Source organism: Larus michahellis, chromosome 1 (assembly GCF_964199755.1).
Source record: "Larus michahellis chromosome 1, bLarMic1.1, whole genome shotgun sequence".
Lineage (NCBI taxonomy): Eukaryota > Metazoa > Chordata > Aves > Charadriiformes > Laridae > Larus > Larus michahellis.
The window spans coordinates 165,740,681-165,762,414 of NC_133896.1; the positions used below are offsets into that span (position 1 = coordinate 165,740,681).

The window sequence follows — 21,734 nt, forward strand, 5'->3', positions numbered from 1 at the left end:
AAACGTGCAATGTTTCTTTCCCTGAACAGAGCTTCAGACTCTCCTGTCTTTTGTCCTCCCTTTTCTTGGGACCATTCAGCTTACTGTTTTTTTTTTTCCATTTTCCAAAGTACTGAGTGAGCAATTGAAGAGCGTGGGTAGAGTTTCACTTAGGAGTGCAAGCACTATCAAAATAATGGGCCTTGGCCCCATGTGGACCTCTGCTAGGTATTCTGCTCGTTCATTTTGTGCCTCACTTTTGAGAGGTACATCTATAACATATTTCTCCTGCCCCTGAAGCATTGTTTTTCTTATGAGATGGAACTTGGAGTATTCATAACAGTGCAGTGTGGACTTTTTGGTGCCTTAGGGGCCTATTTTGAAGTCACTTGTCTTAGCTGAGACTCTTAACCACAAGGGGACTGCCTGAAATGTCCTGAAGCTACAGCCTGCAGTGTTACACAACAAGAAGCTTTCAAAGCTTCTCTGTTTTTCTGGGATGTCAGGGAAGATAGTTCCCCTGAACTCGGCCCTGGTGAGGCCCCACCTCGAGTACTGTGCCCAGTTTTGGGGCCCTCAATACAAGAAAGACATTGAGGTGTAGGAGCGTGTCCAGAGATGGGCAACAAAGCTGGTGAGGGGCCTGGAGAACAAGTCGTATGAGGAGTGGATGAGGATGTTTAGCCTGGAGAAAAAGGAGGCTGAGGGGAGGCCTTATCACTCTCTACAACTACCTGAAAGGAGGTTGTAGCAAGGTGGGGGTTGGTCTCTTCTCCTAAGTAACAAGTGATAGGACAAGAGGAAATGGCCTCAAGTTGTGCTAGGGGAGGTTTAGATTAGATATTAGGAAAAATTTTTACACTGAATGGGTTATCAGCGTTGGAACAGGCTGCCCAGGGAAGTGGTAGAGTCGCCATCCCTGGAGGCATTTAAAAGACGGGTAGATGTAGTGCTTAGCAATATGGTTTAGTGATGGTTTTTGTCAGGCTTAAGGTTGATGGTTGGACTAGGTGATCTGAAAGGTCCCTTCCAACCTAGGCAATTCTATGATTCTGTGATTCTAAGATAGAAATGTGAAGTGTGACTGCTTGCAATTTGTGTGCCATGACTGACATCCACTGATAATTCAAGTATCATTATGTTGTTGTCTTCTGATTGAGAGAGCAGAAGATCTTTCCCCTGTGTTTTTCTTAGGAGAACCACTACTGGAGAGAATTCGGATAAAAACTGTCATGCTTCCAGTTCTTGGTCCCCTCTACTCCTTTGAGGTGAAAGGATACAGAAGATCCTGTTCTTCATGAGTGTACAACGATTGCTTGTTGTAGTTAGAAAACAAATTCAGAGTGAATGCTGTGATGGAAAGATGTAAGAGTTGCCTAGAAAGTATATATTCTGAGCAGTGAAATGCAGGACTTTGAAGAAATTGAGGACTGTACAAAAATGAATGACTAGGTGATGGAATGGTAAAAGTAATTTAACACATAAAGTGAGGTACATGTATATGAGGAAAAAACAATTCTAACTTCATCTACAAAATGATGGGTTCTGAGCTGTTATTACAGAAGGGCAAGATCTTAAGGTTGTGATACATAGTTCCAGGGAAATTTCAGCCCAGTGGTTAGTAGCAGCTAGCAAAGAAAATAAAATACTACAAATTATTCTGAAAAATCACTGTGCGAGCCCCAGCCTGAATACTGTACATAGGTCTAGTCCCTTCATCTCAAAAAGGATATGATAGAATTAAATATCCTGGAGGTATTTAAAAGACATGTAGATGTGGCACTTAGGGATATGGTTTAGTGATGGACTTGGCAGTGTTAGTTTTACCGTTGGGCTCCATGATCTTAAAGGTCTTCACAGACATCAGTATCTCACCCTCCATCCCCACCAAGCTGTTGTCTCTTTTTCAGACTGACGACTCTTAGCGTGCTTGGCTACAGACTGCAAAGTCACGAGTTACATAGAGTGAATAGGTGTCAATCATTCACTCTCTTTTCCAGTTCAAGACCTTGCATCCATCAAATGAACGTGGCAGGAGCCAGATTCAATCCCCCCAAAAAAGTACTTGGCTCTTCATCTAACTTGCAGTAGACCCGTGCAGCTCATTGGCAAAAGATGTTGCAGTTGCTAAAAGCTGAGGCAGCCACAAGGGAGGACTGCAGAAGTGTATGAGGAGAAATGTATCGAAGGTTACTAAGTTTTCAAAACTGTATCAGGCTGAGGAAGTCCTCTGAGCTGAAAACAGTTGGCAGCTTAGGGACTATTAAGGAAAAAGTGCATGGTTGCTTGCCTTGTTATTGTCCTTTCCCACCTCTACGCTTAACGGCCTCTGTGAGAAACAGGATGCTGAACTAGGTGGATCTTTGGTATGACCAAGTAGGGTCATTCATGTATTATTCAATGAAAAATAATGAACTTCCAAAACCTCTTGAAGCGTACTTGTTTTGCTAGCAACATGTATAGTTTGCAACTCCAGAATTCTTCAGAAACTTGTGGGTTTTTTCATTTTTTGATGTCACAATGTTGCCCATTGAAAGTGACTACTCCCCACACGAAGTTTGAGTGCTTGAATTAGTATTGCATGTGGGGAAAAATAACAAGTGATGTTTCTTAAATAATTTCAGGAATGTGAACAGCAAAAATCAAAAGAAGAAGAAATTCTACAATCATTTCATAAATGGAAAGAGGAGGAAAAAGAGAAATTGGCTGATGAAATAGAAAAAGTGAAAGAGATGTTTATGAAAGAGCTTAAGGAGTTATCTTCAAGAAATTCAACATTAGAAAATGTAAGTGATTTAAATTTTCCAACATTTTAAGGCATGAATCCGTTACAGTAGATGGTAGTGAACTTCACGTATTTGAAATGCAATGTAGTCATCTTAGAGGTCTTCTTACAGAACTTTAGGAATAATGGTTGGATGGTAGCCATAATTGTATCTTTGTATATTGGTACTTTTTTAACATAATTTCAGTTATTTTTTAATAGTATTGTTTTGGATGAATGAATTATGCCTTCAGCAACTATGTCGGTTTTTTCTTACTCCTCAACTTTTGAGTGCCTGTTTACATATTAGTAGATATTGTTATTATTGCTGTCTGTTAACTATCCTTATATTAATATTCTTATAACTGGAGGGGACTAACCTCTGCACTATAATCCTGACAGTAGAACTGCACGTCTTTTCAATACATGGTCTGGAAATGCTTTCCAGAGTTTTGACTAGAAAGAGAACTGTAAAAGTGTCGGTGGGTCAGAAAACAACTATGTGTGACATTAGCAGAGCAATTTTGTAGCTGCTAGTTCATGTGTATACTTGCAAGGTACATTTATGTTAGATGTATGTATTAATGATTATATGAAATTTGATAAATGCTGAATTCATAAGAAATGTGGGAAGCTTCTAATGCACTGTCTCTGCAGTTATGTTTAAAGTAAATTTGGTATTAAATGACAGTTTTATAAAACAAAAACTGTATACATATTCAGATCTTCATTTTTTCCCCCGTCTTTTAGCAACTGTTAGAATTACAAAAGTCCAATATGCGACAAAAATCCAATTTAGGGACGCTGAAAGACAGCCAAGATTTTACAGAAGAGAAACCTCAGAGTCCTCAGGATTATCACAGTGTGGTTAAACTTCTTGAAAAACAGGTAACACTATAACTTAATCTATCGTTTTTGACAGACTACTTGTGTTCTTTTAATTTTTGTACATTTCCGAGTAAGATTTTAAATTCATAAGTAAAATTCTTATCCCTCTTAATGTCTAAAATAGATGTTTTTAAAGATCTACTACTATTTAGTACAATCTCTGTAATGGAAATCAAGGAATTATTTCCCTTATCCTTAATACATAAATAAATTGTTATTTATGTATTCTTTGTTATTAAATATATTCTCTTATTCTTTATTATTAAATATATTAAGCTTTACCAAGTATGATTGCAGTTCAGTTCCAGAAGGCTCTAATAAACCATTTACATCTCCTGATCTGTGAGACCACTTATGGAAAAAATGGAATTTTCCAAGATGAGAAAAAAAAAGTTTAAGACATTTCCTGGGAGGATTTGTCAGCCTGTGGCTTTTGAGTCCTATGAAGCACTTGAGCTTGTCAGGTGCAACTTCTGTACCAGGACTACGTCATCTGACCAGCACAGGTACTGGTGCTTGTGCAAAGCTGTTGGTCAATCCAAGTCCCACCTATAGCAAAGAGACTGAGTGAGGAAGAGCCACTGAGGCCAAGATCATTGCATGTCTCTGAGGCTCACCTGCATGTCCAGGCTGTTCCTAGAAAAAAAAACGAGTTGTGAGGCCTTTGGAAATACCCACAAACCATTTTACTCCTTTTTCTTTTTTTTTTTGGACACTTTAAGATAGTCATTATATAATTCATGGTTCTTGGGATGTGAAGGTCTTTATATACTGCTGGTATTATCCAGAAGTTTGGTCACTTCTGCTCAAAGATTTGGAAAACTTAGTGAGTTTTACTTTATGTTTTTTATTTAATTAAAGAAAATTTAAAAATTCAGTTCACTCTAAAACTCATTTATTAATACTGTGTTATCATCATTACACAAAATACATTGTTAATGAATGCCTGAAATGACATTATTTTGGGGAAAAAAACCCTGCTCTTACTACTCTTATTGTTAATACACAGAGAAATATCAAAATACTCGCGTATTTCTTGCTCACAGTCACTATATATACAAATCAAGGAAAAAATACATAGTTTATAGAGTAACTGGTAAGAAAAACACATTCGGATGCACAAAAGATGCGGATGACTGTTCTAGGTCTTAAATATGGGGTTACTCAAGTTTCATATCATCAATAATCTTTTCAGTATTTATACTTTATTTAGAAAAATAAAGCTGCATATATTGAACTAAATGGTAATATGTTATTAACAAGAAATAAAGCTGCATATGTCAAACTAAATGGTAATGTGTTATTAACAGGAGTTGATATTGATTTCCTCTATGCAGGAAAGTAAGTGGACGTCTAGAATACAAGCCCTTCATCATGACCATGAAACAGAAAAGTCCCTGGTAAGCGGCACAGCAAACCACTTAAACTAAAAAGAGACTTTTCTTATTTTCTTACCCTTTCAGTAGTTCTTCATATGCTATAATACATCTGCTGGATTAGAAAGCCTAGATCTCAAGAGTTTATAAGAGTGTGTCCTCTTAGATGTATGTATTATCTCTATATTTCTGTTACGGTAGGATCTTGGCGTTTCAGTTAAGGACAGGGTTGAAATGGAATTTATCATTTAAGAATCTGACAGACACCTGACACTTTATCTGTTTTGAAGAGCTTACAACTAAATCTGTGAGCACTGTATTATACTATGTTTTCTGTGTTATTTGGGTATGCCGGATAGTTGAGATAGAACTTGCCAACACGTAGCTTTCATCTGCCCTGTACTTTCTGCTACCATGGACCGATGGCATATGTCTCAATCTTTTTTTCTCTTTTCTATCACTTCTCTGCTGCTTTTTCTGTTGTAGCTTTCTAATGCAGAATCTGTTCAGCTTTTCCAGGAGAAACCACCATGGCATTTTATTTTGCATCAGTTTATATATTTTAATATACAAAGCTTTATTCCTCAGATTTTTTTTTTATGTCTGCATTTCTTTTTAATCTCTTTCCTGCTTTGTTTCTCTTGCTTCTTTTCCTTTCATTTTCCTTTCATGTGCGTGACCATGTAAGAACTGAGCAGATCATAGTGGTCTGACCAATGGCTTCTCCTCCTCTGGCAAGAAAGCAGTGGGGAGGAACTGTGGAACATTCCCCAAAAAGGATGTAGTTAATGATACACCCACACACAATGCAAGAATAGAATAAGGGAGGAGTAATGTAAGTATTACTTTTGGGATGGTGCACCTGACAGATTGTTCCCTTTCTTCTACATTCAGAGCTAATATATTAGGTTTATCATGCAAATTCACATCTCATCACCTTAAAATATCCTTATTTGACACTATTTATAACCAAAACATTTTTATAGAGTTGTATGCTTTTTTTCCTGCAATCTTATTTTTTGGCAACCTCAGCAATGTGTTTGTATGTCCCTTTCTTTGTATTGCAATTTAGGTAATCTTCCTTGTGTAAATAAAAAGCTATCCAGACAACTGTTTTGTAGTATATGCAAGTCCCAATGAAATCACAGGAGACATTACATTTTTGCTGAAAAAAAAAGTGTTAAAAATATTTAAGCATGGCATTTGCTTGTTAAAGCTTTATGGCATTAAAATATTTTGTATAACATTAATATAAAGTTCCTTTTCTTCTGATTGCTTTCTAGCTGCTGTCACAGATTGAGAAGCTTAAATCATCAGTGAGAGAAGACCTGAATAAAAATAACACCTTTTACAAGAGGAGGATAGAAGAATTGGGGCAGAGGCTTCAGGAGCAGAATGATCTGATTATTACTCAGAAGAAGCAGGTCTGTTTTGTGAAGCACTCTATGGTTCAGAGAGCATAGGACAGAGAGAAACATTTTGCTAGCATTTGGTCTTTGATTTATCTCCGGTTGCATAGTTAGTATTCCCAATTTGTAATGGTATTGCTGTAGTATTTTGGTTACACTTTGGAAATTATGTTGATAAATAAGAATATCTCTGGAAAAGAGACAGGAATGTAAACCACGAATTAAAACATAATTTAGAAGGAAAAGATTAATAAACCAAATGTTTTTAATAAGTTCAACACAAAGTTAAAAGATTACTAGGTCAGAGTCACCAAAGACTTGTACAGATGAAAAATTTCTGATAGTGAACAGGATTTAACCTGCCACAAAATAATCATAATGAAATCTAGTGTTTGAAATCTGAAAATACATGACTTCTCACACTAAAAATAAAGTATCATTTTATTACTGTGAGAATAATTAATTAAATTATAACCATATGAAATTTTACAAGAGCAAGTGCCAGATTCTCCACCTGTGACGATGTAATCCTGGTGATACGTACAAACTGGGGGACAAGAGTCTGGAGAGCAGCCCTGCAGAAAGAGATCCAGGGGTCTGGATTGATGGCAGGTTGGATATGAATCAACAGTGTGTCCTGGCAGCCAAAAGGGCCAACTGTGTCCTGGGTTGCATCAAGCACAGCATTGCTAGCCAGTTGAGCGAGGAGATTGTCCCACTCTGCATTGCACTGGTGCAGCCCCACCTCAAGTACCGTGTGCAGTTTTGGGCACCTCAATATAAGAAGGACATCAAACTATTAGAGTGTGTCCAGAGGAGGGTGACCAAGATGGTGAAAGGTCTCAAGGGCAAGACTTCAGAGGAGTATCTGAGGTCACTTGGCTTGTTCAGCTTGAAGAAGAGAAGGCTGAGGGGTGACCTCGTTGCAGTCTACAATTTCCTCAAGGGGTGCAGCGGAAGGGGAGGTGCTGATCTCCTCTCTCTGGTGGCCAGCAACAGGACACGAAGAAAACGAATGAATCTGCATCAAGGGAAGTTCAGATGGGACATTAGGAAAAGGTTCTTCACTGAGGGTGGTTGGTCACTGGAACAGGCTCCCCAGGGAAGTGGTCACAGCAGCAAGCCAGTCAGAGTTCGAGGAGCGTCTCGTCAACGCTCTTAGTCATATGGTTTAGTTTTAGGTAGTCCTGCGAGGAGCAGGGAGTGGACTCGATGATCCCTATGGGTCCCTTTCAGCTTGAGATATTCTATGATTGTAAGAAATTATTTGTTTGGAAATGAGTTGTTTTTTCTTAAAAATACACTTTTGTTCAAACATAACTATATTTTTTTAAGGTGAATTGGTGGGTGAAGATCTGGGTGTTCTGGAGGTTAGACTATAGCATGATTATGTGGTTCTTACAAACCTGTTCCTCTATTAGACGGTGTCTTCTTTACAAATCAACATCTGATTTTACACATTTTTCTTGAGATTAATGTCAAACCTATACTTAAGTGCTTAAAAAATTGGAAAGACAAATAATAGCTTTTACATCTCCGCCTTAACAAATTTGATAGCTGGAGCAATAGAGGACTTAATCCTAGACAAATTATTTGCAGTAAAGTGACCTTTTAAAACAAAACCGTATCACCACAGGTGTAAAACAGGTTCAGAGGGATCTGAGTTTGGTGTTTGTGAAATACAATTGTGAAGATCTGCATTCTCAACATCTGGAAACTGGAAGGGCTTGAAAAATAGCTAACACTTTTGTAAAATCCAAACCGAATGGACAATGAATTGAGGCATTACTTGCTATATCCAAACAGATAAATAAAAAGGGACCAGGGTCTAGTATCCTGTGCCAGCTCCAGCTGACAGTGACCGTGGTTTGGGTTCAGCTTCTGTTTTGGGAATTGGTGTGCAGAACATTGTTATAATGATATAGTTTTCACAGGTTCGCTGTTTTCTTTAGATCAAATTACAGCCAGCTTGTTTCCTCTACGCTTTCAGTTTTGTTCAGTGCGTGTCTTGGGTGTCAAATACACAACGCTATAGAGCAGACAGGAGAACTGTTCATGTGTTTAAAATCAATGTGTAATTAAGTGCTTCCCTGGAGTGAAACTAGGCTTGCAAAATTGAACGTGAATTGCTGAAGCAGAAAGTATTGAAACTGTAGGTGCTGAAGTGGCCCATAAGCCCACTCTCGTTTCACTTTATAGCTTGTACAAAGTATGAGTTCACATAAGACAACCAACAGAAATAAGTCTTCCAGCATTCATTGAGCATGAATGAAATATGCATTAGGCAGTAGAATAGAGTTCCACAAAAGTGGTGGTTTTCTCCCCAAATCATAAACAATAGTTTCTGTTATGGAATAGTACTAAAACTATGTGTTTTGCACTAAATGTGCATTTCTAGATATTGATCATTTACATTTGTAAATGATCTGTCTTTTCTCTTTTAGATAAAAGAATTGTCCACAAGATCAGTTGCAAACATTAAACCGTATGATGGTAAGTACAAACTGTAAGAAAAAGCAGACTTTGTTTCTGATTTCAGCAGCTTGGCTGAAACAAACGTTACAATTCATTGAAAAATACAGACATCAACTTTACTAACTAAATACTGAAATCAAATCAGTACTGGCAATTTATTTGTGTTTCACAGGGTGCCTACCTGTCTCCATGCCATGATTTTCAAAGTTCATGTTTTGCAGCTGTAAGGACTTCTAATGTACAAAGTTGATTGCTTGAGTAGTGAAGAAATGTAAAATATAGCAACTCTATTTTGTGTTATGTAAACAACTTTTGGTTTTACTTTATGAAGTGTAATTTTAATTGTTTTTTCATGCTTGACTGTTCTTAGGCTGCACAGCTCACCAAAGGGAAAATACTATGAGAGTAAACAAAATTGATTAATTCATGAGTTAAGATACAGATGTTCAAAGAATTTTAAGAACTCTGATATTTTTGTCTGTGCAGTGCTTCAACATCTGAAGACCATTACAAATAGCTAAACCTGACAATATTGTTTTGGAATGCAGTCCTGCACCACAAACACCCATATAGTTGATGCTGCAGTTGCAGTGACTTGAAATGAGTTTATTGTAATAGATGATGACAGCTGGATTAATTCTAATCCCAGTGTGGAAATCATCTTGCTTAATAGCAGGACGTTGCCTTGAACTGAATCTAGCAGCAGAGAATAGGTTAATTTGAGGAGACCACAGCAATAGTATGGCTGTATGGCTTCTCAGCTGGAGCTGGTCACGTTCAGCCACACTGAAGCAGAGGCCATGGCACACAAGTGAATTTTCTTCTGGCCCCAAGCTGATCTGAGGAACTGAAGTGGTAATTCACTCCAAGGCTACACTCTATACATGTTACATATAGGGTTTGCACTAATTGATATGACGTGTGGATGCAGCAGATCCTCTTCGCGGAATACAAGTGTCGATCAGGCTAGACTTGACCAAGTAGCTTTGGGCCAGGGCTTCTTCCCTGGGACACAAAGACAACATACAGACATGAATGACCAAAGAGATGATCTGACTAGTGGAGGTCCACATTCCAGTTCAGCGACAATTTAATTGTTAGTTTCTTTTCCTGGTTCTGGAAGTATTAAAATGCTAAGCATATCTAGAGATATACTTTTATGTTGTGAAGGGCCAATTTTTACTTTGTAAACTGTTTGTTTACAGTAATATGCCAAAAATTGTGTAATTTATAAATATGATTAAATATTGCAACATTTATGAATCAGTACATGCATGTTGTTGTTTACTATAATACATTTACTTTTTTTTTTACTTCTGTGCTATTTTAGTGAACACTACTATAGACCACCTTGAAGAATCTAAACCAAGTCTACCAGTGATGCATGGTAAGTTTTTTTGATAGGTCTAGATCCAGTACTTTCAAACCTAATGTCTTCTCATATGTGTTGCTTGTCAAATCATAGCTGTAAGAGTAGTTATACTGAAAGAGCATAATTTGAATTGCTTTGCTGTATGTCAGCATTGAGAATTCCCATGAAGTAACTGTAAAGATGCACTATTGAAAAGAATAAATGAAAACCAAAATGAAATTATTTGAGAATATTTCCTAGCACTTGTGTAGTATTGGAGCACTTTAAGGTAAATGAAACTAATTGAGGAAATAAAATTATGTTTTCTTCTAGAAAATATGCTTAGTTTCTGGTATATGCATATACTGGATAGAATCATAGAATTGTTTTGATTGGAAGAGACCTTTAAGATCATCAAGTCCAACCGTTAGCCTGGCACTGCCAAGTTACCACTAAACCACGTCCCTCATAGTTATATGCATATAATGGAATTTGTATAGACAAAAATGTGGAGTCTTGTGTTTCAAGACTTTTATAAGTCTTGAAATTGTAATTTCCATGTGACTTCGAACGTCAAGGAGGAAAAATAAAGAAGACATAACCAAAATAGATGGTCATACCGTCTAGATAGTTCTTCCAGAGTATAACTGTAGTTACAGATAGATCATTAATTAGTTATTTTTACTTCTGGCATTGTGATATAGTTCAGTAGAGGGAAGCAATGAACCTTCATTTATATTGTTTGGTGCTTTGTGAAAATAGTTTTCACTTTTTCCTCAGTATGCAAAGTAATGGAGAGTATTGTTACCATGCCAATATTCTGTGATCAAATAATTCTTGACTTTCATTTCAAATAGGATAGTAATAGGAAAAATTAACTCGGAACAAGTAAAATGTTTAAATGTTAAAACCATTTTATAAATTATTTGCGTTATTGAACTATAATTAAATAATGATTTTTTTATCATTGTTTCTCTTAGTTTTAAAACCTGTCAAGGGGAGAGGAAATTTATCTAAGAAAAATGTACATAATTTTTCTTTTTCGACAAATTCAAATAGTTCTCAAACGGCGTATGGGAAGAAGGAGCAGTATGCAACAGAAACTTTAGATAACTTGATGAGGAATGAAAAGCTGATAAATATGAAGTGTTGATTTCAAAATATTTGTTGTGTCAGGAATTATTAAACTAAGGAAAAGAGATTTTTATTACCGTTATTATATGGTAAAATTCTTTTAATGATACAGAGATTTCTTACTATCCTATTCAAGGTAGCTGTTCATTGCTAGAAGCTTTTTAAGTGAAACTATATAGATGAAATGTTGTTATGTGGAGACAAGTAATAATATATTAAATATAGATTATTAATAATAGTATTGAAAATAATCCAATTATTTGTCATTCAGACCAACTTCATTGCACCAACACAGTAGTGCTGGTTCTAGCTACGGGATCTCACGGCAACTAGTTTAGCTATTGCCCTGAATTTATGAAATGATTTTTGTGAAGAGTATTGCTGCTAAGGGCTTACACACCGAGCTTGTCCAGCATTGCTTTCTTAGTGCATTTACTTTCATTTGGACTGAGGAGGAGAACAGTTCTGTGAACATTAGTATTTTCTGACAATCACAGTAAACTCTGACAGTTTATATCAGCTCATTCAGATCTTTCCTCATTTCTTGCTGCTCCAAATATGAAGTCTGTGACACATTATGAAACTTTTTGAGATAGAAAAGGCTGTTCCTGCCATTGATATACAAAAAATTCATTATCAGTTTATTATGAAACCTCAAAGAAGGTGTTTCCTTCAGATTCCTTTGCTGATGATTATTTTATTTATCTCTGCAGGTCTCTCTGTCTGTCCCCTTTCTTCCCTTCTGGATTTTTTTTAAATTTACCCCACCTAATTTCTGGATACAAAGGTTAGCAGAAATTACAGTGTCTTCCCCAAAATTTTCACGGCTCCTCAGGGGATTGACTTACATACTGAATTAAGACATCATGGCTGCATCTGTAGCCATCATGAAAATGGAAGTGCTTACTGGTAACTTCTGTAGACAAATTTATTTAGCACAGAGCATCTCTGAAATCACAAGAGCTCTATTTTTCCTACCAGCCTATTGCCTGCATATGGAATATCTTCCTTTTCTTTTTTTTTTCTGTTTGAAAGAACATTAATTCTGGAAAAGGTTCTCTTACGTGAACTTAATTACACTTTTCAAAGCTGCCTGGAAGCTTTTGCATCCTAAGATTAGTTCTGCACATCTTAAATCTGCGCAATGAAAAGACACCCAAGTTACAAATGAGGTATCTTAGGTGTAAAGTAGTGGAACAACTGTGTTAGCCTGGTGCTTTTGTATTCTTGTTCCTGATTTCTTGGGAGAGCTTATAGTCTACCTTGAATGCCATCCTGGCTGACCATTCTTCTCTCCGTTTCTGAGCTAGCTGCAGGGTTCTGCGCAGATATAACTGTCTCATCTTCAAAGATTACTTAATTCTCACAAAAAGGCAGTGGATTAGTTATGATTTTTTTTAAATTATATTTTAAAATCAGACTTTGGCTCCTATGTTACTCTTGAAATACTCTTGCTCAATATTTAATCTTTGTTAGGTCAAGAATATTAGGTGGAATTGAAGACAGTAGTTAAAAAGCAAAGATATTAATTAGATTGTCCATTAAAACCTATGACTTAGTCTTCAAACATGGTATGGACTAAGGCCCAGCTATCGTTAAGGACATAACTGAAGCATCTGAGGAAAATTTAGTCCAAGTAGTCTTCCTAGCTACTTAACAGAGAAAAGGGGCACCTTCAGAGTTTGGTTCAGCCGAACTAAGATCTGAATTGCTCTTTGAAGTTGCCTGTGTCTCTTTGTTGAATGTAGGAGGAGTCTGAGATGACTAGGCTCCTAACTTAGAGGCCTCAGGTAAGTGTCAAAAATTCATCATATTTAAGAATATTGGTTTAAAAGTAATATTTATATTGCTTGTGTGCAGGCTTCCCATTGATTAGTTAGGAGAAAAATATATGAAGTGCATTGATTGAAAGATGACGGTCAAAATTAGAGGTGCCACAGATTAAGCGTGGCAGATCTTTGGATGTGAAATTTGAGCGTAAATTAAAGGATCAGATAATGACTATAGCCATGGCTTACGTTCCTTATGTCTTGAAGAAGTGCAGCAATTTACAGCAAACAAGTTTTAAATTTCATCCTTGATTTTCACAGTGCAAGTGCAAAGTCCTTACTGTAGGTGATACTCCACTACAGGTAATTGTAACAGTTCTGTTCAGGATAAAAGTACTTTAGGATTTCATATTTCAGTGTAAATAGACAAGATTTCTCCTTTAAATATTGGCCAGAAGACTGCTTTTCCAATAGTGCTGTCAGAATATTGTGGGTTTTTTAAACTAGTAGATAAGAACGGACAAATAATATATGATATGCTTGAAATAAACACAGCCTGAATTCTTCATTATTGTTAGACATATTTTCCTATTCCACCTGCATAGAAATTGCCTTCAAAGATTATTTAAAACTGATGCTTCATGATTTGTCAAAGTATGCACGCACATAATTTTTCAGTAGTGTAATTATCCACTGAAGAAATTAAGGCAACCGGTACTTTTGATACATCTCATCTATCTCTCCACACATAGTACCTGGCAAAAAAGATGTTCTGGAAGATGTAGGATGACAGACACATCATTGTGGAGGTCATCTTAAGGTTGCTGGCTGTAATGATGGCTAGTATTAATACGGCTGGATTCAGGCCAGGTGAGATATGAATATGACCAGCCTGCATTAAGGCTGGTGTTGGAAGCTACCGTTTAGCTAGGTTCAAGCCTGAGGCTGACAGGAACCATTCTTCTGAGGATAAAAGTAGAGATAGGTTTGGAACTGAGGCCAGCTGGTGACATACAGTGAGGATGTGTCCAGAATTTGCCCTGGACTAGGTGTAGGATTTAGCAATGGTGCTGTTTGGTTAGGGTCGGGTGTGGGACTGTTGGGGAGGACCAAATTAATTAGGTTTGGAGTTAAGGTGGCTCATGCCAGCAGCAGAAGTTGATTTATGGCAGAGTCCACAAAGGGTCGGTATCACCCAGAGACAAGGTTTTACAGGGATCACTGAGCTTGGGTTAGGGTTAGGATTAGGTTTAGGCAGACATGATTGGCAAACGAGAGTTATGTTTGAGTTAAGAAGGATCAGTTAAGCAAGGTAGCAGCAACAGAGCCTGTCTGAATACGTTTAAGTATGAAGTTGAAATTTATTTCATAGCCAAGAAAGGGGTGGAGATGAGAGCTAGGGTTCAAGTTGTGTCAATGAACAAAGTATAATTGAGGTTGCATCTCAGCTGCAAGACTGATGTAATCACCAGTTCTACCAGTACTCTGGTAGTCCAAAGTCATGTGATCTGCTGGAGCCCAAGATGCCTCCTGCCTTCCTTCAGCCTCCTGGGATACACTTCCAGTAAGGCAAGGACACGGTTTGGATATTCATCTGGAATGGGGAAAAGAGAAGTGACTAGGAGCAAGTAATTTATATCTAGGTGTGAGTCCAAAAGGGAAGATGGCAGTCTGTCTGGGTTCAACACTTAGGCTACAATGAAAGCTAGGAGTAAGATCCTGGCCAGCAAGGTCTGTTGATGTCGAGCAGCGTCTGCTCGGGGTCAGCTGAACTAGATTTAGGGCTGATAATTGGGAGGAAGATAACTGACTTAAGATACTTAAGTCAGATGTTGTAGTGATGACTTGTTTAAGGCTAATATTGGATTGCAGCTTGGTGAGATTTTCGGGCAAAAGCTAGAACTAGAGAAGGTTACAATAATTCAGAGTATTTGGGATTTCAATCTGCATCAGCAGCATTGTTTTAGATTTGAAGTTAGCAAAGACTGCTTTGTACAGATTCGAGGTCTAGTTGGGTAGTCAGATTTAAACGATTCCTAAAAATAAGCTTGGTAATATTTAGATGCTGCTGATTTCAAGGATGTGCACAAAGGTAAGAGCTGAGAGGTCTGATCATGTGGCTAGAAGAACATCTCTGGTAAACATAAGGAAAGGTCTCCTTAAGGGGAGAGATCTCCACACCTGTCCATAAAGCAGAGGAGTGGTGAACCAAGCCACTTTTTCTTACGTTTGATTCCAATGTGATGTTTAATAAATTTCTCTTAGAGTATGTATAAGGTAAAGAGAAAGAAAAGGCCCACTTAGGCTGGAGAAGTTGGTCTTCCCATATGTTGCACTCCCCCATGTCTTAGCGTGCAATTTCCTCTGTCATCATGCAGTGAACAACAATATTACACGTAATAGTAATACATTTTCGTTTTGTTCTTGCAATTATTCTTTTGCTGATTTTAACTTCCTCTGTTTCTAGTGTACTGAGGAAAAGAAGCATGTACCTTTATGCCAGATCAGCAGACTGTTTTCAGGTCTGAGTTCTGGGGACTCGGCTTTTCCTGTTAAACTAAGTCACTTGACAAGCGCTTGTGCAGAGATGAGTCAGCTCCTTTAAGCAGATTGCATTTGAGTAAAGTACAGGTAAAACAAGTATAGATTAAATCCAATTACACAGCAACTGGCTTACTGTCCAGTAGGTCCAGCCAAGAAACTCGGAGGCCTCAATAGCCGTGCAGCTAAATTAAATCCCCGCCCCCCGAACATCACATCTGTGCTTCAGCCTCCGTCCTCCAAAACAGGCTTACTGCAGGCTGTTGGGAATGATCCCAAACTGTGCCTGAACATTGTTTTGGAGAATGTTAGGTGGTGCAGGGCAATAGCCTGAGGATCATGTTCCAATGCTCAGGAATGCTCTGGCCACTGTTAAATTTTACAGCCTTAGAGACGGAAAGACCAGAAGCCTATTTGTCAGTCGGTCTCTGAGTTTTGCCTTTGGGTGTTTCCATAAAATATATTGACATTTGCATCTTGTTAACATCTTGTGGTGGTGTAAGCAGCATTTTTTTAGAACTTCTTATTTAGTGTGAATTATATGAGAGCAAATTTTAAGTCTTGGAACCTGCTTGGAAGAGCAGGTGAGTTGCTCAATAGAACCACAAGTATGGAAAGCATGGAGAAGGCTGCGGCAGCCATATCCAAGTATTTCCAGCACGTTTTAGTCCTCTTCACATGGGGAATATTGGAGATGTGACAGTAAGTGTCACTTAGCTCCCAGTGCTCATTTAATTGTGATTACCCATCACCATGCATCCATGTTTGTACCTAATTGTACAAGAAGTGCTGAAGAGCAGGCATCTTTCCTGCAGCGTCACTTCTTCCCCTTCTGTCCATACAGCATAACAAGATTTATAGTGCCAGAAGTTTCTTGTGAATGCCGGGGCAAATGTATGTTGGCCCAAAATATTGGGCAATAAATTGTTTTCTCTTATACTGCCAGTAGTTGAATGCTGAAAATATAGTTTGCATGTGTCCCTGTTTCTATGATAAACCCTAGAACAAACTAAAATTCTAGTTTTCATTGAAATAAATTTATTTCTGGAAATTGAATATTAACATTTTAAAAACCTGAATTTTTATTAGTCTACATATAAGCATTTTCATGCATCTTTTATATCTGAAGTCTATAAAGTTGTAAATAAACTGTACTTTGGCTTCAGTTATATAAAGCAAATTGTACCTGACAACCTACAAAATGATAATTTCAATATGCTTAGGAAGCTGTTTTCAGCAGGGGTTATTTCAAGATTTCTTTAAAGCACATGATAATACTGAATCTCTCTATACTGGAGTGGTTGAAGATTTTTAAAATTGGTTTTATTGCAAATTATCATATATATATATATAAAAAATTTCACTGTTTTGCATGTGTGGACTCAATAATTCTCTGGAATAATGAGTTAAGATACTTTTTCCATATATTTATGAAGATTTCTAGTTCTGTCCATTTTACTTGCCTTTAGTAACTTTTAGTATCAAATTGCACATAAACAATATTTTTCAGTAAATTTAAAAATTAAAATGCTTCTTATGAGAAATGAAAGACAGTATTCATTTACTTAATCCTAGGTGGCCTTGTCATTGTAGATGCTTAAAAACATCACACTTGGCCTCTGGGTGCCATTCCAGAAGGGCACGGGTTTTTCTATAGCTGTGTGACGTATCAGGCAGCCCTGATGGCTTAAAACTCTGATATATCTGAGATGACACTAGACACCCATGTACAGGCAACTGAGTCACTCCTGAAGTGACTGTTGTATTAGGGTCTCCTCTACAAAAATGTACCAGCAAGGCAGTGAAGAGTCACGTTGCATTGGGTTTGTGATTGTTAAGCAGGTTGTCAGCAATCAGGAAAACTGACGTAAGTGTAGTTTTTTGCCTAACTTTCCCGCTCTGGACCTTGACCTTCTTCTGTCCTGTTTGTCTGGTGTTCCTGTTCTTCCTTGTTATTAGAGCAGGCACCCTCGGTGCATATGCTGGAGCCCATAGAGGAGCTTTCAGAAGAGGAAAAAGGTAATGGTTGATTCAGCTCAAAATGTAGTGGCATGTGTTTTTTGAAAATAAAGATGTAAATCTTATTTCATACCTACAGTATTTTTTCATCGTATTTGAGTATGCTTACGTGATTTGGGTGCGAATGTTCCTTGTTTGTGTGAGTCTTCTGTTTGCTCTTGGTGTTGTGAATATTATGATTTCCTTATCCAAGTTCAATGTTTTTATGGAAAGCTGCTTAACTCTTAAAAGCAGGCATATTCCATATGTCTAAAGGCACTTGAGCTAAGTTTCATGGGGAACATCCCCTTACAAGGAAATTTTTGGTGCTGACGCTATTGCAATGTGTGCTCACTTATTCAAACTGCCTAAGAGGATAAAGAGTTCAGATAGGAGAAGGAGGTTGGTGGTGGAGGTTGAAGCTGCCTACTTTCGTAGGTGCACCAAAGATACTTTTGCAAGTAATCGAAGTTACGCCTACTTCTAAGCAGCCACAGCTCCAGCCAGGGTTGTGCAATTCTGAATGAAATTACATAGCCCAGTGTTGGCAGCTGCTGTTCTGCTTCCTCTGAGGAGAACTTGGAGAAGGCCACATTTACAGTGATAGAAGAGAATGCACTGGTTCATCCTGCACGACGCTCTTCTCCTGAAGAACACTTACAGTCCTTTAGATGAAACGCCAAATAGGTGAATAGCATAATAATCTGTACTGTGTACAAAAATCAAAATCACTCTTGAACCTTATAGCCAACGAGTTTAAATTTGAAGGAATGATGCTGTTTTGAGAACACAATTATTGTCTGAATACATGTGTGCTTAAGTGAGAGGTTTCCCCAGGGAAAACCCGGTGACTCTGATCGATCTGAAATAAAGACTGTTCGCATTTTTGCCGTTCTTTCTGCTATTTCTCTTGCTTGCCACTTTCTTTCTTGATGGATTGTCTTTGATTCCTCTGCCGTGCCTAAAGGCATGGCCTGCAGTAGGAGAGAGAACGAAAGAATGCAGTCTGAAAAGACAGACCAAGATTTTTTTGTTTTCGGTGACAGCCACTTGTAAGGGAGAGTGTGAAAATTCTTGACTTGACGGATTATTTGATAGGATTATGTGGGAGCTGCAACAGTGGACCAGACTTCAGGTCCCTTGTCTCCAAAGTTGTCAAATCAACTGTTTAGGGTTGGGTTTTTTTAAAAAACAGAAATGAGTAAGAGTACAGTTCCTTAAATAGTTGGCTCTAGCAAAGAGGATTTGGCTTGGGTTAATTAGGAAGAATTAATATTGTCATTAATTAGGATAATGCTGGATAGTCTTGTTACCCATATTAGCATGTGGTAATTATGAATTTAAAAATGATTTTAGATGGATCTGTTTTATTGTAAGGATTAACATCTGAAAGGGACAGGATTTTCAGAAGCCTCACTGGAGCCTTCCGCTTTAATATGTCTTATATGTGGATTTCTGGGAGCATTCCATACTGGATAACGCACCTTTTCCTGACAGAGGATAGTCTGATAACCCTATGTTTCCACACCAACCAATAGTTTTCCTCTTCTAGGACTCAGCTCTCCAGCCAAATGGCTTTTAATTCCACCTCTGTCAGGGACTGAGTTCTCCACATAGTTCTGAAAGCCAGTTAAGATTTCAGCCAGATTCTGTCCTCTTCAGCACAGATCTCTTAGTGCGGTAGCTGGACTCTTTTTCCATTTTCGTTACCTGTAGTTCTTTCCAGGATACATCAGAAGCCACTTCCTCAAAACAACCTAAATAAAATCTGTGTATCTTGAGGTTTTTTTGGGTCCTCTTCAGGATGCTTATCTTTCCCCTAAAGAAAAATGAAAACGAAATGGAACTGCTTTTTAAGCAATCATTGTTTAAAAATAAGAAAAGTGGTACTTTCTTTTTTTGAAAGAAAACATTTGAAAGTCACAATTTGGAATTATTCCTTCGTTTATACCCTTGTCCATGGACTGGCAAATGACTCTGCTGCCCTGTAAGTCATACTGGAAAGAGACAAACACCTACTGAAGATTTACCCTTTATTTCAGGGGGCGAAGCTGGGAGTGTGGTTTACAACCTGCTTTCCTGGGATGTTGTATATCCCTGTGTATGCTTTGCCAGCTTTGCTGACCACCGCCGGACAGAAGGAGTTACCATGGTCCCACAGATTATTGGTTCACTTGGTCTAAGTGGCATTCGGTAAAACTTTGTCTTGCCAGAGACACTTCATAGGCAGGTTCCAAATGGGTTTGCTTCTTTACTCCCTTGTATAACCCTATAATACTTGGGCCTAACTCAAATGTCAGTCTTTAATTTAGATGGAAGAATCTGTCTAGATGAGTCTTTATTTCTTGCATAAGAGTTCATGTCATTACGGACACTTAAAATAAGGGAAAGGGATGGAAACTTCTTTGTCTGCTTTTAAGTATGTATGATGTCATAGACCTGCATAGAAGAAAACACGACGCTGAACTTTGTCCTTGAAAGAGTTTTGAAGTTAAGTATTATCCATCATGTATATTCTGGGAAACAGTCTGACTCAGACTAAGGTTTTATCTTTACCAAGGCTTTTGAAGGTGTTCCAACTTTCCAAATATTTGATTTCAGTGGGGTTTTTTTATCAGAGAACATTACATTGTTTGAAGCTTTTCTTGAGAAAAATTTTGTCATATTCCTGTTTTAATTCCTGCTAGAGTTTGGCTTTGATTTGAAATACCACTTTTAGAGAACTTAAGTATCAGAAGATAGTCTTTCTTTACTAGAATTTTCCAAGTACAGTTCTAGAAGTAAAGGTCTTTGATGCTAAATATTCAGGACTATATCTTTATAGTGATTCTGTAAGAAGAAAAATAAAAGATACTTATGATGGTGGGTACAAGGTGCTGAATTGTAGATTCCAAGCGAGTTGACTTCAGTAAGCTAGCCCAAGATTTTCAAAAGAGTACAACTCCATGTGGACAAGAAGTGCGTATGTATGTCTGCAGTGTTTCTGAAAAATGCATGCGTCGGTGCAGTTTTTAATTGTCTCGTACTGTGGATTTTTCAAATGCCTCTTAAATGCATTTTTGCATTTTTATTTCAGAAATTGAGAAAGGTGACCATAAAACAAGTAGAAGTAACCACTATTTAATAAATGCCTTGAAGACTGATCCTTCTTTAACTAAAGAATTACGAGTTGTTTTGGAGCAAGCCCTGGAGGAGAAGCTGGAATCCTTGGGAATTAAAGCAGTAAGATTATTTTGAATTATTTAAAAGAGGGGTAATCTTTGTCCCACTTTTTTGCTTTTCTCTTTCACTCTTGTACCTCAACCCTCAGCCTATAAAATCCAAAGCTAAATTTCCACCTGTAGTGTAATTCATTAACCTGAGGGGATGTCCATCAAATTCGAGCTGTGGAGGATATGGCTACACCTGTGAGCAGTGTTACCAACTTTTGTGATTTTTCTACGAGTTTTGTGATATTTGAAGTTTAGAAGAGCATATATGATAGTAGAATATAAATCCCCGAAATAATAGCCCCTGTATTTACAATACAATTTGTTTCCTTAGGGTGTTCGCGGTATCCCAAATGATCGATTAAATAAAATTTTGCGTGCTATTGAATCTGCTAGAGACTGCAAACAGAAGCAAGAGCCTGACATTCAGAGAATTCGAGAGCATCTTGAACGCCAAGTTAGCTTTAGGGTTGAAGAGAAATCATCATCTTGTAATAGAACTGTTTCCTGTCCTCAGCTTCCTTCAGAAGGTTAAAAAACCCTTTTTTCTTACATTTTATAACTGGTACCTAAGGTTTCATTTAGAAACATTTCTATGTAGCTGCTTTCATAATTTTTCACATAAATATTCTATGTCGTTATGGCCAACTTAACAGTTTCCTTTAAAGGGTTCTTGATACTGTGCTTAACTGCAGAAATCCTAGCTCCTATATTGGCAATATACATGGTAACTCTGAACGGCTTTGAAGAAAAAAATTATTTTTTCTTCTTTTTTGTAAAACTATAATCTGCAGCAGAGACATCTTTAATTTTATGAATGAAATACGAAAGATACCAAACA

General features: G+C 37.5%; 1 protein-coding gene across 5 annotated transcripts in view; it reads left to right on the plus strand.

The window, feature by feature from the left end:
• DZIP1 (DAZ interacting zinc finger protein 1) overlaps positions 1–21,734 on the plus strand; it is a 43,557-nt gene that overhangs the window by 13,299 nt on the left and 8,524 nt on the right. For 4 of the 5 annotated variants that reach the window (XM_074562909.1, XM_074562918.1, XM_074562926.1 and 1 more), the window contains 9 exons: positions 2,604–2,765; positions 3,494–3,631; positions 4,969–5,031; positions 6,291–6,431; positions 8,861–8,909; positions 10,222–10,278; positions 17,646–17,705; positions 20,761–20,906; positions 21,228–21,423. In XM_074562909.1, coding sequence (XP_074419010.1) covers positions 2,604–2,765; positions 3,494–3,631; positions 4,969–5,031; positions 6,291–6,431; positions 8,861–8,909; positions 10,222–10,278; positions 17,646–17,705; positions 20,761–20,906; positions 21,228–21,423 — 1,012 coding nt within the window. The remainder of the gene's footprint in view (positions 1–2,603; positions 2,766–3,493; positions 3,632–4,968; positions 5,032–6,290; positions 6,432–8,860; positions 8,910–10,221; positions 10,279–17,645; positions 17,706–20,760; positions 20,907–21,227; positions 21,424–21,734) is intronic. The other variant, XM_074562946.1, reaches the window with a different exon arrangement.